At 36.5% G+C, this 18,744-nt stretch overlaps 2 protein-coding genes across 3 annotated transcripts; one reads left to right on the top strand and one right to left on the bottom strand.

Annotated features, from left to right (window-relative positions):
• The first annotated feature begins 1,093 nt into the window (after positions 1 to 1,093).
• On the top strand, positions 1,094 to 15,240 carry LOC113079300 (protein-glutamine gamma-glutamyltransferase K-like). The gene is made up of 13 exons (XM_026251547.1): positions 1,094 to 1,388; positions 1,495 to 1,686; positions 2,031 to 2,282; positions 5,272 to 5,390; positions 6,331 to 6,438; positions 6,526 to 6,703; positions 7,411 to 7,549; positions 7,631 to 7,823; positions 8,994 to 9,147; positions 10,455 to 10,739; positions 12,703 to 12,863; positions 12,973 to 13,109; positions 13,622 to 15,240. The coding sequence occupies exons 1-13, from the start codon at positions 1,094 to 1,096 to the stop codon at positions 13,767 to 13,769; spliced, it is 2,361 nt and encodes a 786-aa protein (XP_026107332.1). The 3' UTR covers positions 13,770 to 15,240.
• A 1,220-nt stretch (positions 15,241 to 16,460) lies between these two features.
• On the bottom strand, positions 16,461 to 18,155 carry LOC113079299 (three finger toxin MALT0052C-like). Of its 2 annotated transcripts, none has more exons than XM_026251545.1 (4): positions 18,070 to 18,155; positions 17,315 to 17,370; positions 17,064 to 17,186; positions 16,461 to 16,954 (listed from the first exon to the last, which is right to left on the bottom strand). In XM_026251545.1, the coding sequence occupies exons 1-4, from the start codon at positions 18,135 to 18,137 to the stop codon at positions 16,845 to 16,847; spliced, it is 357 nt and encodes a 118-aa protein (XP_026107330.1). In that variant the 5' UTR covers positions 18,138 to 18,155; the 3' UTR covers positions 16,461 to 16,844. The 2 variants fall into 2 exon arrangements, with proteins under 2 accessions (XP_026107330.1, XP_026107331.1); XM_026251546.1 differs by having other exon boundaries at positions 17,315 to 17,367.
• Positions 18,156 to 18,744: the final 589 nt, after the last annotated feature.

Below are 18,744 nucleotides of genomic sequence, written 5' to 3'. Positions count from 1 at the left end.
TGGGAGGTTTTTCCAAGTTTTAATGTTCTGAAGATTATCGTCCATGATCATAAAAACTATAACGGTTTCTGTGAGATGCCACATAGAAAGTAAACACTTTTAGTGTCTCTGTATTTGGAGTAGAAACGAAAACCACGTTTACAAGCCACAGTTATTCTGTAATTATGTATTTGCTCGATATGCCTTAAGCATAGATGTTGCATAATAAAAGCTGATGCTTTTTTTCATTCGAATAATTTCTTATGCTTTGGCAAGAAGCACATTTAAAGCTGGATACTGACTGCATGATTCTGCTTATGAATTTAGTACAGCACTATGATTTGACAGGGTGGGGAACTCAATGAAAACCTCTAGTTAACATACATTCATACAGATCTCAGAATATCTCTTATCATTGTCTGCTGGCTTCTGCACAAAAGAATAAAACAGTTAATGTTTGAGAAGTTTAAAAGTGAGATTATTGGGGCCTGAAGAGGAAAATCTGATGAGAAGAATATTTAAAAGTCTCAATTTTCTGTCCATTTAATCTACTCTCTGTTGAGAAGGTAATGCAGAGGAATGTCTGGTTTATGTTTAGTTGAAAGGAATATGTCTCACAAATGGAATTTGGTGATTGTGAGAAAAGTCTTGAGAAAACAGAAGAAAACAAGTTGAGAAGATGGAGAACACAAGGCCATTTGGAGGAAACACGTGGTTCTCATTTTGGCTGTTTATTTAGTCACTGGGAACGAATCCACATGCAACGTCAGCATTTCTGTTCCTTTTCATTCAATATTTTCTGTACCAAAGTGCTAGTGATCACTGATCATTTTGGAATAATTACTGACATATATTTTAATGGCAATCTGGGGCACATCTGTCATGCTCTTTCATATAAAATGTGCATGTCAAACAAACATCAGTTTAAATGTTTTTATAAAGTAACAATTCTTTATTTCTTTGATTGTCCTTCATCATGAATCTTAGTTTTAAAATCACATTTGCGTTCTCTTTGTGTTTGCTTCACATCATCATCAATAAATGAATTGCTAAATATTTATTGTCTGCGTGCGGATTCCAAATCTTTACACTATTTTCCATCTAATTATTTTGTATGATGTTTTGTAGGATGCCAGGACAAAGACTATCAATCCGAGATAACGCCGCTCTTGGACGTTTTCATGGTGTTTCTGCCAGCAATGGCCAGGCCATCTCAGAGAAACACAGCGGGTCCATCGCGAGGAAAGAGAGCGGATGCTGGCACTGGTTTCAGAGAGCTTGTCCATGTTGTGTCCGGAGAAAGAGCAGCTCGAATGATGTGAGCGGTGACGTGGATGGTGTGGCTCCCGGGGACGTAGAGAAAGAAAGACCGACTCCACCGACTCTCAACGGAGATACAGAGCTGGACGGTGAGGAGCTCGGTCTGAGGATGAGATTTGAGACTTCTTTTCATACACTTCAGCTGAAGTTTCTCAAACTCAATCTTTTTCTTCTTCTCTCTCTCTTTCTCTTCAGAGTTGACTCTAGCAGTGCGCTCTGTCGATCTGCTGAGTGAGAAATCAGATCGGAACAAGACGGAGCATCACACGGATCAATACAACAGTGACCAGCTCATCATCCGCAGAGGACAGACCTTTCAAATAGAGCTCGACCTCTCACGACCTTTCAACCCAAACACAGATAAACTTCACCTGGAAATGAAGACGGGTGAGCACGAAGTTAAATCTCAGGAACTATATGGTCAGATTTCAGGAATGTATACTTTCAGTGCAGTAAAATCCTCAAGAAAACTGGTTTAAATCTAGACTTTTTCAGTTTTTTATAACAAATAAATATGTCTAAGAATCATTATACATATTTAAACTGTATGTATGTATGTATTTATTTATTTATTTAACTTCTTTGGCTTTCTCTCTTTTTGAGTGAAATCTTAAGTCTGTATATTTGATATCAATTGAATTTATTTACTTTATATTTAGTTTTAGTTTATTTAGTATTTTAAATAAAATTCAGAAAATGTCTTAACCCATATGTGTGATGTCTTCATGCAGGGTCTCTCCCGCAGGTGTTGAAGAAGACACACATCATCATACCGCTGGTGGACGAGCTCCAGGATGAACGCTGGGAGGCAAAGATGGTGGAGCAGAAGGACAACAGGGTGAGGCTTTCTGTCAACTCCCCCGTCACTGCTGTTATCGGGAAGTACAAGCTGACCATCACAACACAAAACCTGAAGACGGGCGAAACTAGCACACATGACCACGACAAAGACCTCTACATGCTCTTCAATCCCTGGTGTGAAGGTAAGAATAATAAAGTTCAAGCTTACTTCAAAGGATATATTACAAAAAAAAAAAATAATAATTTACTGAAAATGTACCCATCCTGATGCAATCCAAGATGTAGATGAGTTTGTTTCTTCATCAGATTTGGAGAAATGTAGCACTGCATCAGTTGCTCACCAATGGTTCCTCTGCAGTGAATGGGTGCCGTCAGAATGAGAGTCTAAAAAGCTGATAAAAACATCACAATAAGCACTCAACAATGAACGACTTTAATGAAAAGCTGCATGTTTGTAAGAAACTAATCAATCAAGATGTTTTATCTTCAAACTAATGCTAAAATATCAGCTGTTTGAACTCTCATTCTGATGATTCAATGAAAAACTTAAATCTACAGATGCAAATAGATAAAATGCAGTAAAATAAACACTTAAATGTTTATTTCAGATGTCCTCTTTCCACTTGTTTGAAAGCTGAAAGTTATGGAAACCACATCGTCTTACCTTAAGAATATATTTTATGATGTTTATTGACAAAGTTTGCGGTTTCATCAGCACAGAGATTGCAATGTTAATTAATCATGTTATGCCACATGCAGTGATGTATGAAATCAAGTTTGCGTAGATAGACGATGACTCTAAACTTTTCTTTTATCTGAACTCATTCATTCACAAGAAGCCAATGCACACCTCTATTGAAGCACGTCTCTGATATATTCAGCCTGTAATATTGCACAGGCAACAATTAATGCAAAATAACATGAAGCTGCAAGTTTGCATTTGCAACCGATTGACTTACGTCAGTCTTCAGGAGAAATGAAGGTTTTCTTGTAATCCATGTCTTCCAGCAGCTGCTTGTCTGCAGGTACTGGCTGTAACTCGCAAATAATCTTGTCCTTACAAGAGTTTTTACATCATCTCTGTCAAGCAGCTTTGAAAAAGTGTTTACAGTTCACATTGTTCCTGTGGCTCAGTCGTAGAGCATTGCGTCAGCGGTGCAAGTTTGTGGGTTTGATTCCCAGGAAACACATGTTCAGTAAAAACTCTTAGCCTGAATGCACTGTAAATTACTTTAGATGAAAGAGCTGGCTCATTACAGTCATTCTTTCTGTATGGTTTTGATTCTCTTAAAAGATCTGTCTAAACCGTGATCACTATCTGTTTCACGATGTAGACTCATTATGGTGTTGCATCTGATAAGAATCATGAACTAGATAAAACAATGCAATAATCAGTCAAACAATAGAAATGCTCATCAAAATAAATAAATATATATTATTATATGTTATATAAAATAAATAAATAATCAAAATAAATAAGAACTTATTTAATGCATATAATAATGAAATAACTTTTTTTTTTTTTTTTTTTTTACATGCTTCTGCATTGATTCAAAGTGTTTGAGTCCTTATTAGTCTAATAGTTTAAAGCTAGTTTTCTCGGGTGGTTTAGGATTTGCCCTCCTTCCTGCACTGAATGCCAGAGATGTTTTGTAAGGAAAGAGAGGTCTGCCAAAACACCTTTCACTCCAAGCACTGTAAAACTTTTCTCTCTCTGCTTTTTTCCCTGATGTTTCTTTTACAGTTCCACCTCATCTGGATTTTCACATGTCAAATATCCTCCCTCTCCCGCTCTCTTTCTCTCCCTTCTTGGCCCCTTGTTCACTCCAGGCTCTTTCCTTTCATTCTTTTCTTTTTTTCAGCTTGTTTTGTTTTATAACACTAATTTTTATGCTCTGTGCTTTTGTTGAAAGCTGCTGGCTCGTTCCTGCTCTGCAAAACACTGTGAACTCTGCAAGAATGTGTTTTCATTTAAACAATCTTTCAATAACTGGGTGTAGCTGGCTTCAACTAGACATAACTTGATTATTTACTCAATAAAATGTAGAGAATGCTTAAGCAGATTCAAATAAAGAGGTAAAGTTAAGCATTTCTCAGTGGATGTAAATTTGTTAATTGGAATATTTATTTTTTTAAATCATACATTGTTATTTTGGTATTTTCATACAGATTTCTATAACTTTAGCAAATGTATCCCTAATATTTACTGCTGTTTATTTAGATTTCCCATTTATAATGATGGAGAGTAATGACATTAGGAACTAGCTTTTATTAATTAAGGTGATTTTACAAAAGATTAACTGGGGAAAAAATAAATAATAATAAATTAAGAAAATGTTTTCCCAAGAAAGCAAAAAATAAAGACTCATATTATTTTCAGATTTCATTTTAATTTTAGTTTTAGTAATTGTTTTTGTTTATTAATTTTTCAAATATTTCATTTATTACTATATTTCTTTTTATTTAATTATTTGTCATTTTTATTTTAAAATACTTGTAATTTCAGTGTACTAAACTTGAAACAACATTTATTTTTATTTTTACATTTGTTTACATTAAGTTGACATTTTTCCATCTAATATTTATATTCATTTTATTTCAGCTTTATTTCAATAAAGTAAATTATTTTTAATACCTTTAATACATTTTAAATAGCAATACCAACCCTGTTTCAGAAACTGGAAAATTGGACATATGCTGATTTTATTGTGATATTGTGTTAAAGGAAAACTAATATGATTACATCTTTAAAAAAAAATAATTTCCAGTATATAAAATCCCCTTCATAAACTAAAGTATGTATGAGCCTGCTGTGTTTTTTTGTCTCAATGCTTCACTCTTTCTGGCCTCTTTCCAATACACTTTCTCTTGCATGACTCACTTTTCCATTCATTTTGTAATCTTTTCAATCGTCTGGCATCTTCTCTAGTCATTTCCGTTACATTATGCCTCAATTTTTTTTTCCTTTTCCCGTTTGATCGCACCTCCCCTCTTGTTCAGACAATAACCCCCAGAACACAGAGCTTTTGATGAAAACAGAGCACAGTAGATGCCCTGCTGTGGCTCACATTGATGACATCACTGCAATTTAAATTTAATTTAAAATGACCCAAACCACCGAAATAAATCCTGTCTGCTCATGGTCCCTCATGACTCTCTGTCTCTCTTCAGAGGACACGGTGTACATGGAGGGGGAGAAAGAGCTGAAGGAGTACGTCTTAAATGACACTGGGAGAATCTACTATGGCACTGAGAAGCAGATTGGAGCTCGTACGTGGAACTTCGGCCAGGTGCGAAGATGAATAATGCACTAAGAATAAAGCAGAATAAAGCACTTTCTGGGAAAAACATGCTAGTGGACAAATCCTTGTGAGAACCTTATACAAAAAAGAACAGAGATATAAAACATAATGTTTGACAAAAACTACCAGTGATCAGTGAACTGATAATTTCACAGCAATACTTATTTTATCTGCCATGGAAAGAAAATGTAATGATTGTTATTTTTCTGTATCTACACCACATACTTATATTGGTCAGTGTTATTTTCATATTGTTTTAACAATTAAAACACACACACACAAACACACATATAAATAGTGTTTTCCTTGTTACGTTTAGTAATTTTGTTCACTTGAATGGAATACTAATATTAAATTTGTTAATAATTTTTATTTCATTTTTTTGTAATTTTAGTAGTTCAACTTAAATGTATGTATTTCAGTTAGTTGGCCGTGCAACATTTCTAATTCTTAATTTCTGAGTTTTACTTTTATTTCAGCTTCATTTCAAAAATCATTTCAAAAATCAAAAACAGTATTTAATAGTTTTAACATGAATTCTATTTAGTTTTTTTAAGCACCACATGCTGATTTTGACTGCTTCCATTGTTTTCATTTGTAAGTCTCTTTAAATAAAAGTGTCTGCTAAATGACTAAATGTAAATGTATATCACAAACACATGAAGCTTTTTTTTTACTTATTCTCACAAGAACTGCCCACTTAGACAGGAAAAGTCATCTCACCAAACCACAGTTCATTTTGTTAATATGTGAAATTTACAGTAAATCTGGAATCAATTATGATATAATTGTAGACTGGCTTGGAAATAAAACCATGTGATTACTGTGCTTACAAAATAGCAAAAATGTGTGGCAACTTTGCAACCAGAATTTTGGGCCATGCTTAGACTTGTGATTTTACCTGGTTGTCTCTCTCTCTCATATCAAGTTTGATGAAGGGATTCTGGAGGCCTGTCTGTTTGTGCTGGATAACAGCGATGTTCCTCCCTCGGGACGAGGAGATCCTGTCAGTGTGGTCCGAGTCATTTCTGCCATGGTGAGTGCCACACATCCAGCAACACAGCTGGAACAGATCTGTGAAGAGAGCCTGATTATAGTTAGTGAATGTATCTGTCCCTTCTAGATCAATTCTCCGGATGACCTTGGTGTTCTGGAGGGAAACTGGTCGGGGGATTACGCTGGCGGGACGTCTCCCACGGCCTGGAGTGGAAGTGTTGAAATCCTCCGGCAGTACCACAGAGAAAGAGGGACGCCCGTCAAATACGGCCAGTGCTGGGTGTTTTCTGGGGTCACGACCACAGGTGTGTGTGTGTGTGTGTGTGTGTGAACAGATAACAGTCTCCGCTTGGCTTTGTGTACGGCAGTAAAGCTTAGGGTTAATGATTCAGGATTCCAGCTGTAGACATAGAGACTCTAGAAAATAAATTTCTTTTCTGGCATTGATGGTTCCATGAAGAAGCTTTAACATCCATGGAATCTTTCCGGTCTTTATAGAGGAAACAGTTTCTTTAGATTTTCAGACGTTCTTCTACCTACCACTAACGGTTCTTGTTTGAGATTTTAAAGAGTTTAATATTAAAGCATTAACAGTGAATAAAAAATCACAGATAAGTGCTAGATGTATCTAGCGTTTGAAAATGCTGCTTTCTGAAGATGCATCAGTCAACACAATATCATCAAGCCCAAAAACACAAAAGAGAGCGACTGTGATTGGACAGCAGAAGTGTAGGCCACCCCATTACCCCCATTTTTACTTTTTTGCTGTTTATAGAGTCACAGTAAATAAGACCTACTGTAATCAAACAAAAGTTCAGTGAATAATTCAGTGGGAAGAAATAATAATGTTTAGGTGAAATTAATTGTATAACTCTTTAAAGTCAAAGTGTGCAGTATCATTGTAGAATAAAAGCATGAATTTCTTCCAAAAGTTTGAACAGAAATGTATATTATTCTAGTGAATATTTACAAGAATGGCTAAACTCATGCTCTCTTTCTCTATCTGTCCCAGTATTGAGATGTTTAGGTATTCCTACCCGTTCTGTAACTAATTTCCAGTCTGCACATGACACGGATGTGTCCTTGACAACAGATGTGTATTTAGATGAGAATATGGAACCAATCAATCATCTCAACTCGGACTCTGTGTGGTGAGGATTTGTTCATTTTCATGAAATAGTTTCATGCTGTTGTAGTGGTGTATCATTCCTGTGATTTCCTCTCTTTTGCAGGAACTTCCATGTGTGGAACGACTGCTGGATGGCCCGTCCGGATCTGCCTCCTGGTTTGGGCGGCTGGCAGGCCGTGGACTCCACACCTCAGGAGACCAGTTATGGGACGTTCCGCTGTGGCCCAGCGTCACTGGCCGCTATTCGCTCCGGACAGGTCTACCTTAAATTTGACACCCCTTTCGTCTTTGCTGAGGTGAGGCCAGACACATCAAATTATCTTCATATAAACAGCCATAGAAGATGCATTCACATCCTTTCTGTCTAGAAACGTACATGTTACATAAATCAAATGTCAAAGTGCACATTCATTGCAAATTATTTTAGAAAACAGGTACCAGTTTTTTTACCCATTATATTTTTCTGGAATATTATCCACTTTTTAAAATAATATGAAACGTACTGAAACTTATATTCCAAAGCGACTGATATTCAAATCTGTTATTAATATAAGAAATACATTTAGACTTGTTATTTATAATAAATGTGTATTTATTTCTATATAATTCCTGTTCCTGAATATAGTTTCATTTCAGGGACTTTTTATGTAGTAAGAATTAAAATACATGTTTATAATATTTGTAAAGATTTAGTTTTAGTTTTATTTACAGCTGTTTTACATTATTTCTGAAATATGACATGCAATTTTGACACGCTGTGACTTATTTTCATGTGCAACTTCTTGTTTTTCCAGAAAATACTATGATTTTATATTCATGCGGTTGTGCACAATTCATCATCTTTTTTTTCATTAGAATATAATAACTTGCACTTGCTAATTTCTTCAAAACTTTCCTTTTTGGATGTCTTGGATTTCACTATATTTGAGTAATTATGTATTTCTTATATGATAAATATTCTATCTGAGTGTTATTTATATACTACTATTATAATATTTATAAAAATTTAGATAAATTTTCATTTTCATGTTCTATTTTTAGTTTCAGTAATTGATGTTTTATTTGAGTATTTTTCTACTGCAGCTTAAACTTGCTTCCTTTCAGTTAGTTAACATTAAGATTGCTTCATTTTTCATCTAATACTGTATTTATATTTTATTAAATTTCAGCTGTATTTGATTACCCAAAGTGATTTTTAATATCAACACTGGACATCATCTGTTCTTATGGTTTTTTTTTTTATTCATAATGGATAGAATCGCCCTGCTCTCATGTTTCTCTTGAAATGTGCTGTTTTACTCGGAGTACTTCACAGTGCAGAAGTTAAGAGACTTGTGGATGCTGTTAAATGTGAATGTGCTTCAGAACAGGCCGGTCCTGACGTGCTGCCTGAAGCCTGTATATATCTTGACAGACTCGTCTCTTTAAGGAGTTTCTGCTGAAAGCTTGTGCTTTTTCTGCTGCAGGTGAACAGTGATAAGATCTACTGGCAGAGGAACCTGGATGGCACCTTCAAGCAGATCCACAGTGAGAAGAAAGCAGTCGGCCACTGCATCAGCACTAAAGCTGTGGGCTCGGACGAACGTGTCGACATCACACACCTTTACAAATATCCTGAAGGTGAGAAACACACATCAGACATCAATCTCAGTATCTTGTTTTGCCTGTACCAACCTGAAACACAGGAAGCATAGATTATAGCTGTCAAAGAAGAAGCCCTGATTAAATATTGCGTAATACAACAGGCCCAATGTATATATAATGATGAAATCACATGCTATTAAAATCATGAGAACACTTGTATGGGAACTAGTGTAGTTTCCTTTATTAGATCCAAATGCCAGGAGAAAAATAAATAGATTGTAATATGAGTGAATCTCACAAAAGCTGTGAAGAAATGTCAAATTACTACTAAAGACATTGATTTGATATATAACGAATAACGATTTATTAGTATTTTTATATATATATATATAAGAAACAAAGCATCCAACTTTGGATTAAAACTGTAAACACACACACACACACACCTTATTTATTAATTTACAGTATATACACAACTGTTAATGTTTTACATTATTTGTTATAGCTTAATATACATGATATCGATAAATACATTGAAATACATTATACATTAATGACTATTTATATTGCACATATGTACATATAAATACATTATAATATAAATACATTTATTTTTGTTCTCTAAATGAATTACTGTAAAATATGTATTGTTATTTTAATATTTAAAATATTTTATTTATATTAAATTAAATGATTTTCGTATATGTTCATACTTTTTTATATAAATTATTTTAATTTATTTGTAATAACAATCTTTATTTTAATAGACATTATTATACATAAAGAAATTGTGTTATTGGCAAAAAAAAAATTTAATAAAACTTATTTTATTTTGAAGTTTGTTTGTTTTTTCTATTAAATTTTTTAGGGAGCAATATAACCTTTCTTTGTGAGATTCATCCATACAATCAGGAGTTAAACTCATGTTCTTAGTCGATGCTGTCTTACCAGAGCAACACCGAGCAGAAGTGATTTCTAATGCCAGGACAGAGGAAGCCAAGAGCACACAATATCTGTTTAAACCAGTGATAAATGGCTTAACATTCCTCTGCCGTAATCACTCAGCCTTTTCACCAAAATACCTGTCATTATCTCTGAATGGGTAGTTTAAAATTCACCGAGTTTCACCAACAGGAAAAAAGATCAGCATCGTCTCAGTTACTCAGCTACACAAAATATAAACAAATAAGAAAATAGACTTAAAGTGACAGATCACCCAAATCTAAAAATTCTCTCAATGTTTGCTCACCCACAAACCTTTATTCTGCTCAACACAAAAGAAAACATTTTGAAATATGTAGGATACATACAGTATAATTATCTTATTTAATGTGTCACATCAGGTTCAGAAGAGGAGCGTATCGCAGTGGAGACCGCCTGTCGCTATGGCTCTAAACCCAACGTCTACTCCAGTCCCATTGCTGATGATGTGCAGGTGGAGGTGAAGATGGAGGGAGAAGGTCCACGCATGGGAGGAGACGCTCAGCTGAAGATCGTGGTGAAGAACAGCAGCTCTCAGCCGCGCAGAACCACCCTCCACAGCCAAGTGGCAGTCATGTACTACACCGGCGTCCTGAAGGACACCGTGAAGAAGGACACGCTTAATGTGGAGCTGAACCCACAGGAAGGTGAGCTTGGGTTTGTTCGGACTGGCATACTAGCACACTACTCACACCACTGTACCAGTGTGCACACTGTACTAGCACACTACTCTCACTACTGCACCAGTGTGCACACTGTACTAGCACACTACTCGCACCACTGCACCAGTGTGCACACTGTACTAGCACGCTACTCGCACCACTGCACCAGTGTGCACACTGTACTAGCATGCTACTCGCACCACTGCACCAGTGTGCACACTGTACTAGCACGCTACTCTCACTACTGCACCAGTGTGCACACTGTACTAGCACACTACTCGCACCACTGCACCAGTGTGCACACTGTACTAGCACGCTACTCGCACCACTGCACCAGTGTGCACACTGTACTAGCACGCTACTCTCACTACTGCACCAGTGTGCACACTGTACTAGCACACTACTCGCACCACTGCACCAGTGTGCACACTGTACTGGCACACTACTCGCATTACTGCACAAGTGTGCACACTGTACTAGCACGCTACTCTCACTACTGTACCAGTGTGCACACTGTACTAGCACACTACTCGCACCACTGCACCAGTGTGCACACTGTACTAGCACACTACTCGCACCACTGCACCAGTGTGCACACTGTACTAGCACACTACTCGCACCACTGCACCAGTGTGCACACTGTACTAGCACACTACTCGCACCACTGCACCAGTGTGCACACTGTACTAGCACACTACTCGCACCACTGCACCAGTGTGCACACTGTACTAGCACGCTACTCTCACTACTGCACCAGTGTGCACACTGTACTGGCACACTACTCGCACCACTGCACCAGTGTGCACACTGTACTGGCACACTACTCGCACCACTGCACCAGTGTGCACACTGTACTAGCACACTACTCTCACTACTGCACCAGTGTGCACACTGTACTAGCACACTACTCGCACCACTGCACCAGTGTGCACACTGTACTAGCACGCTACTCGGACCACTGCACCAGTGTGCACACTGTACTAGCACTCTACTCTCACTACTGCACCAGTGTGCACACTGTACTAGCACACTACTCGCACCACTGCACCAGTGTGCACACTGTACTAGCACGCTACTCGCACCACTGCACCAGTGTGCACACTGTACTAGCACGCTACTCGCACCACTGCACCAGTGTGCACACTGTACTAGCACGCTACTCTCACTACTGCACCAGTGTGCACACTGTACTAGCACACTACTCGCACCACTGCACCAGTGTGCACACTGTACTGGCACACTACTCGCATTACTGCACAAGTGTGCACACTGTACTAGCACGCTACTCTCACTACTGTACCAGTGTGCACACTGTACTAGCACACTACTCGCACCACTGCACCAGTGTGCACACTGTACTAGCACACTACTCGCACCACTGCACCAGTGTGCACACTGTACTAGCACACTACTCGCACCACTGCACCAGTGTGCACACTGTACTAGCACACTACTCGCACCACTGCACCAGTGTGCACACTGTAATAGCACACTACTCGCACCACTGCACCAGTGTGCACACTGTACTAGCACGCTACTCTCACTACTGCACCAGTGTGCACACTGTACTAGCACACTACTCGCACCACTGCACCAGTGTGCACACTGTACTGGCACACTACTCACATTACTGCACAAGTGTGCACACTGTACTAGCACGCTACTCTCACTACTGTACCAGTGTGCACACTGTACTAGCACGCTACTCGCACCACTGTACCAGTGTGCACACTGTACTAGCACGCTACTCGCATCACTTCACCTCTATAGTTTTTTATATTTAATTTAGGAAAAACTACTTTTCTAGTTTAATTTTAGGTAGCAATATAAAACAAATGTATATCTTTATAAATTAATAATATATTTATGTTACAGTACATAGACATCTTATGTGTAAAGCTCATAAACATTGCTGATGATCTCTTTGTGTCTATTTCACGTCCTCCAGAGAAGACTCTTGACTGGGTGCTGCCATACACACAGTATCAGGATCAGCTGGTGGACCAGGCCGCGCTCATGCTGACTCTGTCAGGACGGGTCACTGAGACCCAGCAGGTTTTGGCCAATCAGACCAGCTTTAGGCTCCGAACACCTGATCTCCACATCGGGGTGAGACTTCCAGAACTTCCGCTTTTTACCACTGTGCAGTTCATTCGAACACAATTCTGGTTTCTCAAAACAGAGATGGTTTGTAAATATCCTTAATTTCTTGTTGTAGTCTATCGGAGAGGCATATGTGGGCAAGGAGACATCTGCGAAGATCACATTCACAAATCCTCTTCCTTGTACTCTGCGTGATGTGGTCATCCGAGTGGAAGGACTCGGGCTGAGAGACCTCCATCCCATCAAAGTGGGGTAAGAGTTATCCTGAGCGGAATGTGTGCAGGATTCCTCTCGGAGTTCTAACGTTTGGAAACAATCCTGAAGGATCCTAATGGGAATTTCTTACATGATCAAAACACAACATAAAATCTAGATCCCAAAGAACAAAGTTCCCAACAGGATTATTATGATTGAAATTCAGACAGGATCCACTGGTAATCAGAATGATGCTTAAATAAAATACAATTTAAAAATGTAATTACCTAATATTCAAAAACTTAAATTGAAATAAATCTTAAATGACAAAAGTTGCTTTGGTGTCAAACTGAAATAAACAGCTAAAAGCTAATTCCAAATATGAATAAACACTATAATAGTGTACTATAATAATTATAAAACCTATACTTTAAATCATATTAAATGTGAATGACCTGCACTCAGTTCAGATCTCTGCTCATGACTCTTTGAAGTAGTTTTTTTTATTGTATTGTGAATGTTTGCATTAATCTCACTCTTTCTTTTCTTCTCTTTCTCTGTTTTCTCAGGGATGTGGGCAAACATGCCAATGTGACGGTGACGGAGCACTTCGTCCCCTTGATAGCAGGCAAGAGGAAGCTGGTGGCGTCTCTGGACTGCAGACAGCTGTCGCAGGTGCACGGTGTGACCGACATCGACGTTCACGAGAGCCAGTGAACTCACTCACACTATCAGCATCATCAGTAACTGCACATATAAAGTGTTTACATTGAGCCATGTGGTTATCTCTTCAAGAAATAACCCTCTTTTTCACATAAAATCGTTCCTACTGTATGTCCCTAATCTGAAGTTTGTTTTGAATTCATTTTAGACATCATTTATTTAAAAAACTGTATTGCTTTGATTTATTGTGTCTATTAAATGTTACTTTAGTTTAGTTGATCAAATGGATCTGTTCAATGCTGAAAAAGTAAGCTGATATATAAACCTGTATTAAAATTTTATGTGATGACTGATAACCTAAAAATATATATATTTTATTGTGGATAAACATATGTAGCTCATGCATTTAGTTTCTATGCAGCTGTAGTGCCTTATATTGCATACTGTTCACAATGATGACTATTATTGACTCATTTAATGTGCCTTTGAGTAAATGATTAATATTAATAATGATTTCATATCGAGCTGCATTGGTCTGATGCATAATGCTGTTGTATCCTCACATCATTTTGCTATTACAAAAACTGGGAACCTTCAACTATGAAAATATATGAAGACCGTAACACTTTATTGCTTATTAGGTGTTTTTTGGAGATAAAGGTAGTTTGTTTGTATTGTTTATATAATGTATTTTTGGTTTGGAACAAATGTCATCTGTGATTAGATTAGATTTGTTGAAGAGGTTTACTGAACAATCTGCTCACACCAATCAGCTCTGCCTCAATTAAGAGTGTTGCTGCATTTCAGATTGTTTTCCACTAATTCATTCACTCATGGATAACACGGTGATGAGTATATATAAATAATATGTTCATAAATTCTTTCCCTTTTCTGCATTGCACACTTGCTCTAACTTGTTTCTTGATGTGGTTTAAATAATTAAACCTACTTTCCATTTCTAGTATGAACAAGTCAGAAACATGGTCAGGTATTTATATTTATATATATAAAATATCTCAAAATCCGAAATGCTGGATCTAGCGCCTCGTAGTGTTACTTAATTGTATTCAGAAGAGGAATGCGAACATCTCTCAAAAACAAAGTCGGGTCTAGTCTAGGTTCTGATAAGACAAGCTCACGATCACGTTTATTCTAATCAACGTCATACAGTAATGCACCACTCTTGATTTATTTTTAATTTAAGCTTTTATTCTAATAAGTGGCTTAATGAGCAATAGTACGGCTTCAGAGGTTGACTCTTTTACTCACAAGTCGGTTTTTACTTGCTCATTTGTGTTTATGATCACGCTCTTGCAAACTCGTTTATTTCTAACTCAAACTTTCATGGAAAAATTTAAAGTCACGTGACCATGGTGCATAAGCTTCGGGATTCACAAAAGTTGTGTTCATTTTTAAAGATTGTCATGATAAACAACATTAAAAGGGATAGTTAAAATACTATATCATAATAATATATAATGAAATAAAACTATGTTTATGCGTTTATAAATATATACATAAAAAATAAATGGGCCAATGCAGAAGTATAGTATATAAGTCTATGCAGACACATCTTATTAAAAGTACAGCAGTGTATTAAGATATGCTCATTATAAAAACAGATAATGCTTTATAATGCTAAATGGATAATTAATCATCTCATCTTTTAATCAATAAGACTGTCCAAACATTGTCAGTGCTTTCATTACACAGGTTAAACATTTTTATTCTCAAAAAATGTTAGCCTGGATGCACTGTAAGTCGCTTTGGATAAAAGCGTCTGCTAAATGCATAAATTAATTTAAATTTAATTATTATATAGTACAGTACAGAGAGAGAGAGAGAGAGAGAGAGTGAGATGTTATTTCCGGGTCTAATACAGCTGGTTTCCATTGACATATTGTCCCTCCGAGTCTTTGAAGCATTTGCTTACTAGTTTTATTCTTTTGTTGTTGTTGTTGTTGTTGTTTCAGTCATTTAACTTAAATGTGTATTTCTATTTTTTTTCCTGGCCTTTTTAGTTTATTTATTTATAGATTAATAAAAAATAAAGAAAGAAAACGAGTTATAAAGTGTACAATAAAGCACAATCAAGCCCTTATATTATAATCACATTGCACTTGAATCAAGTTGAAGGTGTAATCTGCTGATTGTCCTGCAGGTGACTGCATAAATCTGTCTTCTTACGATGCACTTAGGTCTTTACGATTACTCCAGATCACTCTACAATGATTTCCAAGTGCTACTATGTGTTACTATGCTTTTGGGAAACAGACCGTATATATTAAGGTCAATCGTACGATAATTTTTACGAACTTCTTTTAGGCTTGCGAAGCTTTTTGGAAACTCAAACCAGAACTGATTTTTGCACATTAAACACAATACACAGACTACAAAAACTGACAAATTGTTTGCCACTCACTTAAATATGCAACATAATGACATTTTGCAACAGCCACTCTGTCTGTGTGAAATGTCTGTTTTTGCATAATATATACAGCTTCACCTGTTGTACTTTCATCTCCTTTTTAAAAATAGTTGTCAGTGTACAGGAAGTGTACAGTTTGTACAGTGAACGGTTGAAGCATTTGAGTAGATCTGAGGTTAGAGGGAATCTGTAGGCTTACGTTTATCTACTGTTAATTAAATGTTTGTGATAACAGACAGTTTAGAAATTTTTATTTTTTATAAAGTCAACAGCAACAAAAAAATGAAATCAAAAAATGTAAATGGATCACCAACAGCAACTCATTTTGATATTTATTGCTATTACAAAATCTGTAAATAAGATAGTGACGCCTCTTTAATCATTTAATATTAGCAGTGTTATGTTCTGAATTGACAAACACGACTGTTGCTCTGCTGAATACAAGTTTGATACGTCACACTGTTTTCAACCTTGGTTTTGAAACATTTAAAAATATCACATTGCCCAATGTACCATGGAAATGATGTTACTTTTGTTAGTTTACTTGGCATTGTGAAATAAGGTGGATAAGGCTTAGCATTTTAAAATAAAACAAATATGCTTTCCGTCTAAAACAAGTCAATTTTGTGTAGTCTAAAAGTGATCGCTCCCACAAAATCATGTCTGCTGACCTGAAACAGAACAATAACAGGGTGGTCTTCCTAAACCGGGGTGTTGCACAGATCCGTCTGACAGCACTTGACTTTAATAGTGGGACTGGACTGAAGAATCATGCAGTCTGCCATGCTAATGCACCTCCGGAAGGAAGAATCTAGAGGAATGGGAAAGTGCATGAGTGTCATTGTTCATGTGTTTGTGTGAAAGTCCTTCTAAAGCTCCTGTATTTTTGTGCATCTATTGCACACATGATGGAAACTCACAGGGAGCGATAGTGAATCTGGCAGACACACAGGTGTCTTTTTTATAGCCACACGTCTCCTGAGTGGTCGCACAACTTCCTCCAGGGGAGCCGGGGACACAGTTATAACATTTCAGGGCAGATCCTACAACAGTTATTAGGCTGATTAAACAACATCTGATTATGAACAATTAATCTTGTGACACTTCAAGTGATCAAACTCTTTAGATAAGGATTGTGATCTAAAACAGTTTGGTTTTAAACAAAACCCACCATTCGTCAAGATCAGGACGAGAACAAGAGTCAGCAGCAGAACCTTCATCATTCTGCTGAATGAAATAGAAAAATAATCAGTTGAATAATCTGACTACAATATATCATGGCACAATATACTTAAAAATTACAACAATATGTATTGTTAATACTGGCAGGTATGGTTTAAAGTTTACCTAAAAAATAAAAAGTTTGTATCATATATGTAAGTCCCAGAGGTCACATGAGCTTTCATATTTATTAACTGTTCAATTAAAATGAAAATACATTGTTTAAGAAAATAAAATAAAATATTTAGAACATTTTAAGCATATTAGAACAGTTGTAGATTTTATTAAAAAAAAAATTATTATTAAATATTTTGTTTAATTAATTTTGCTGATTTGAAAGGATGATTCCCAAAATTGCATTTTGTTTGTTTTTATTTTTCATCATAATACTGACAATGTTAGAAGAAATATGGTTCAGTTTTCATGATAGTATATCATAATTCAAATTGCACAATTATTTTGATTTTGAGGTGAGAAATGACCTGCACCTTAACAGAGTTATTTTCTCAGAGTTATTGTTAAATTATCTTCCAATGCCTTACTCTTCTGGACAAACCAGAGAACAATAGTAGTTTAGATCCAATAGTGTTTTATGATTTCAGAGAGAAAATACTATTACTTCAATATCTGAAAATATTACCACATTTTTTCAATAATTCCATTAAAGCTTAATCTAAAACCGAAGTTAACGTAATGTTAACGTACCTTGACTTGGAGCAGAGCCAGAGCTGAGAAGAAGTTGGTTCATATGAACCTGTGTCTGTCTCTTGCATTTCTGCACCAATGTTAAAATCAAACCTACTGCATGCCCTTGGGGACAATTGATAAAATGTTAATGTTTTGTAGGATGATGTGTTGTGCAAGAGCAGATGTTAATTCATACACGGTCTAAAGCACTCAGTCTCAGAAATTTGCACATTGCACATGCATACAGCAGAAATACACAAAATTGTTTGGCTAGTTGTTTAAACGCAACATAATGACTTTACACAATACTTGTATAGCATGCTACACTACTGTTAGAAATGTTTGTTTATATTGTAAAATGTCTACGGTTTTACCAACTCTACTTGTCATGATTCATCTAATTTTTACCACTAGTTTTCAGTACACAGTAATGACAGATTAGAGCTGAGAGCGACACCAGGTGGTTTGGACTGGGAGCTGCACTCAGTACTGCACAGGTTTTGCAATGTCTAGGAAACGTTTTTAAAACTCTTCACACAGTTATCCTAACAGCAGTCTGTATGTGGGTTAAGCTGTGGATCATTTTACATTGCTATATGTATATAGTTATAAATGAAGGGTCATCCCGTGTCAACTCAGTTCCCACTCAGTTTGCTTGTCTTTTGTTATTCTGGTTCTTGACCATCTTTCCTT

This window comes from Carassius auratus, unplaced genomic scaffold, assembly GCF_003368295.1.
Source record: "Carassius auratus strain Wakin unplaced genomic scaffold, ASM336829v1 scaf_tig00027603, whole genome shotgun sequence".
Taxonomy (NCBI): domain Eukaryota; kingdom Metazoa; phylum Chordata; class Actinopteri; order Cypriniformes; family Cyprinidae; genus Carassius; species Carassius auratus.
The sequence above is the reverse complement of the archived record's forward strand: the minus strand, read 5'-3'. Positions and strand labels throughout refer to the sequence as shown.

What these genes read in the sequence shown, in the direction of transcription:
- LOC113079300 (XM_026251547.1), top strand. Translation starts at nt 1,094, where the DNA reads ATGATGTTTTGTAGGATGCCAGGACAAAGACTATCAATCCGAGATAAC. An exon ending in CGGAGATACAGAGCTGGACG is followed by an intron (nt 1,389 to 1,494) that starts GTGAGGAGCTCG and finishes CTTTCTCTTCAG; the next exon opens with AGTTGACTCTAGCAGTGCGC. An exon ending in GTACGTGGAACTTCGGCCAG is followed by an intron (nt 5,391 to 6,330) that starts GTGCGAAGATGA and finishes TCTCATATCAAG; the next exon opens with TTTGATGAAGGGATTCTGGA.
- LOC113079299 (XM_026251545.1), bottom strand. Translation starts at nt 18,137, where the DNA reads ATGCAAGAGACAGACACAGGTTCATATGAACCAACTTCTTCTCAGCTC. An exon ending in TGGCTCTGCTCCAAGTCAAG is followed by an intron (nt 17,371 to 18,069) that starts GTACGTTAACAT and finishes TATTTCATTCAG; the next exon opens with CAGAATGATGAAGGTTCTGC. An exon ending in CAGATTCACTATCGCTCCCT is followed by an intron (nt 16,955 to 17,063) that starts GTGAGTTTCCAT and finishes CCATTCCTCTAG; the next exon opens with ATTCTTCCTTCCGGAGGTGC.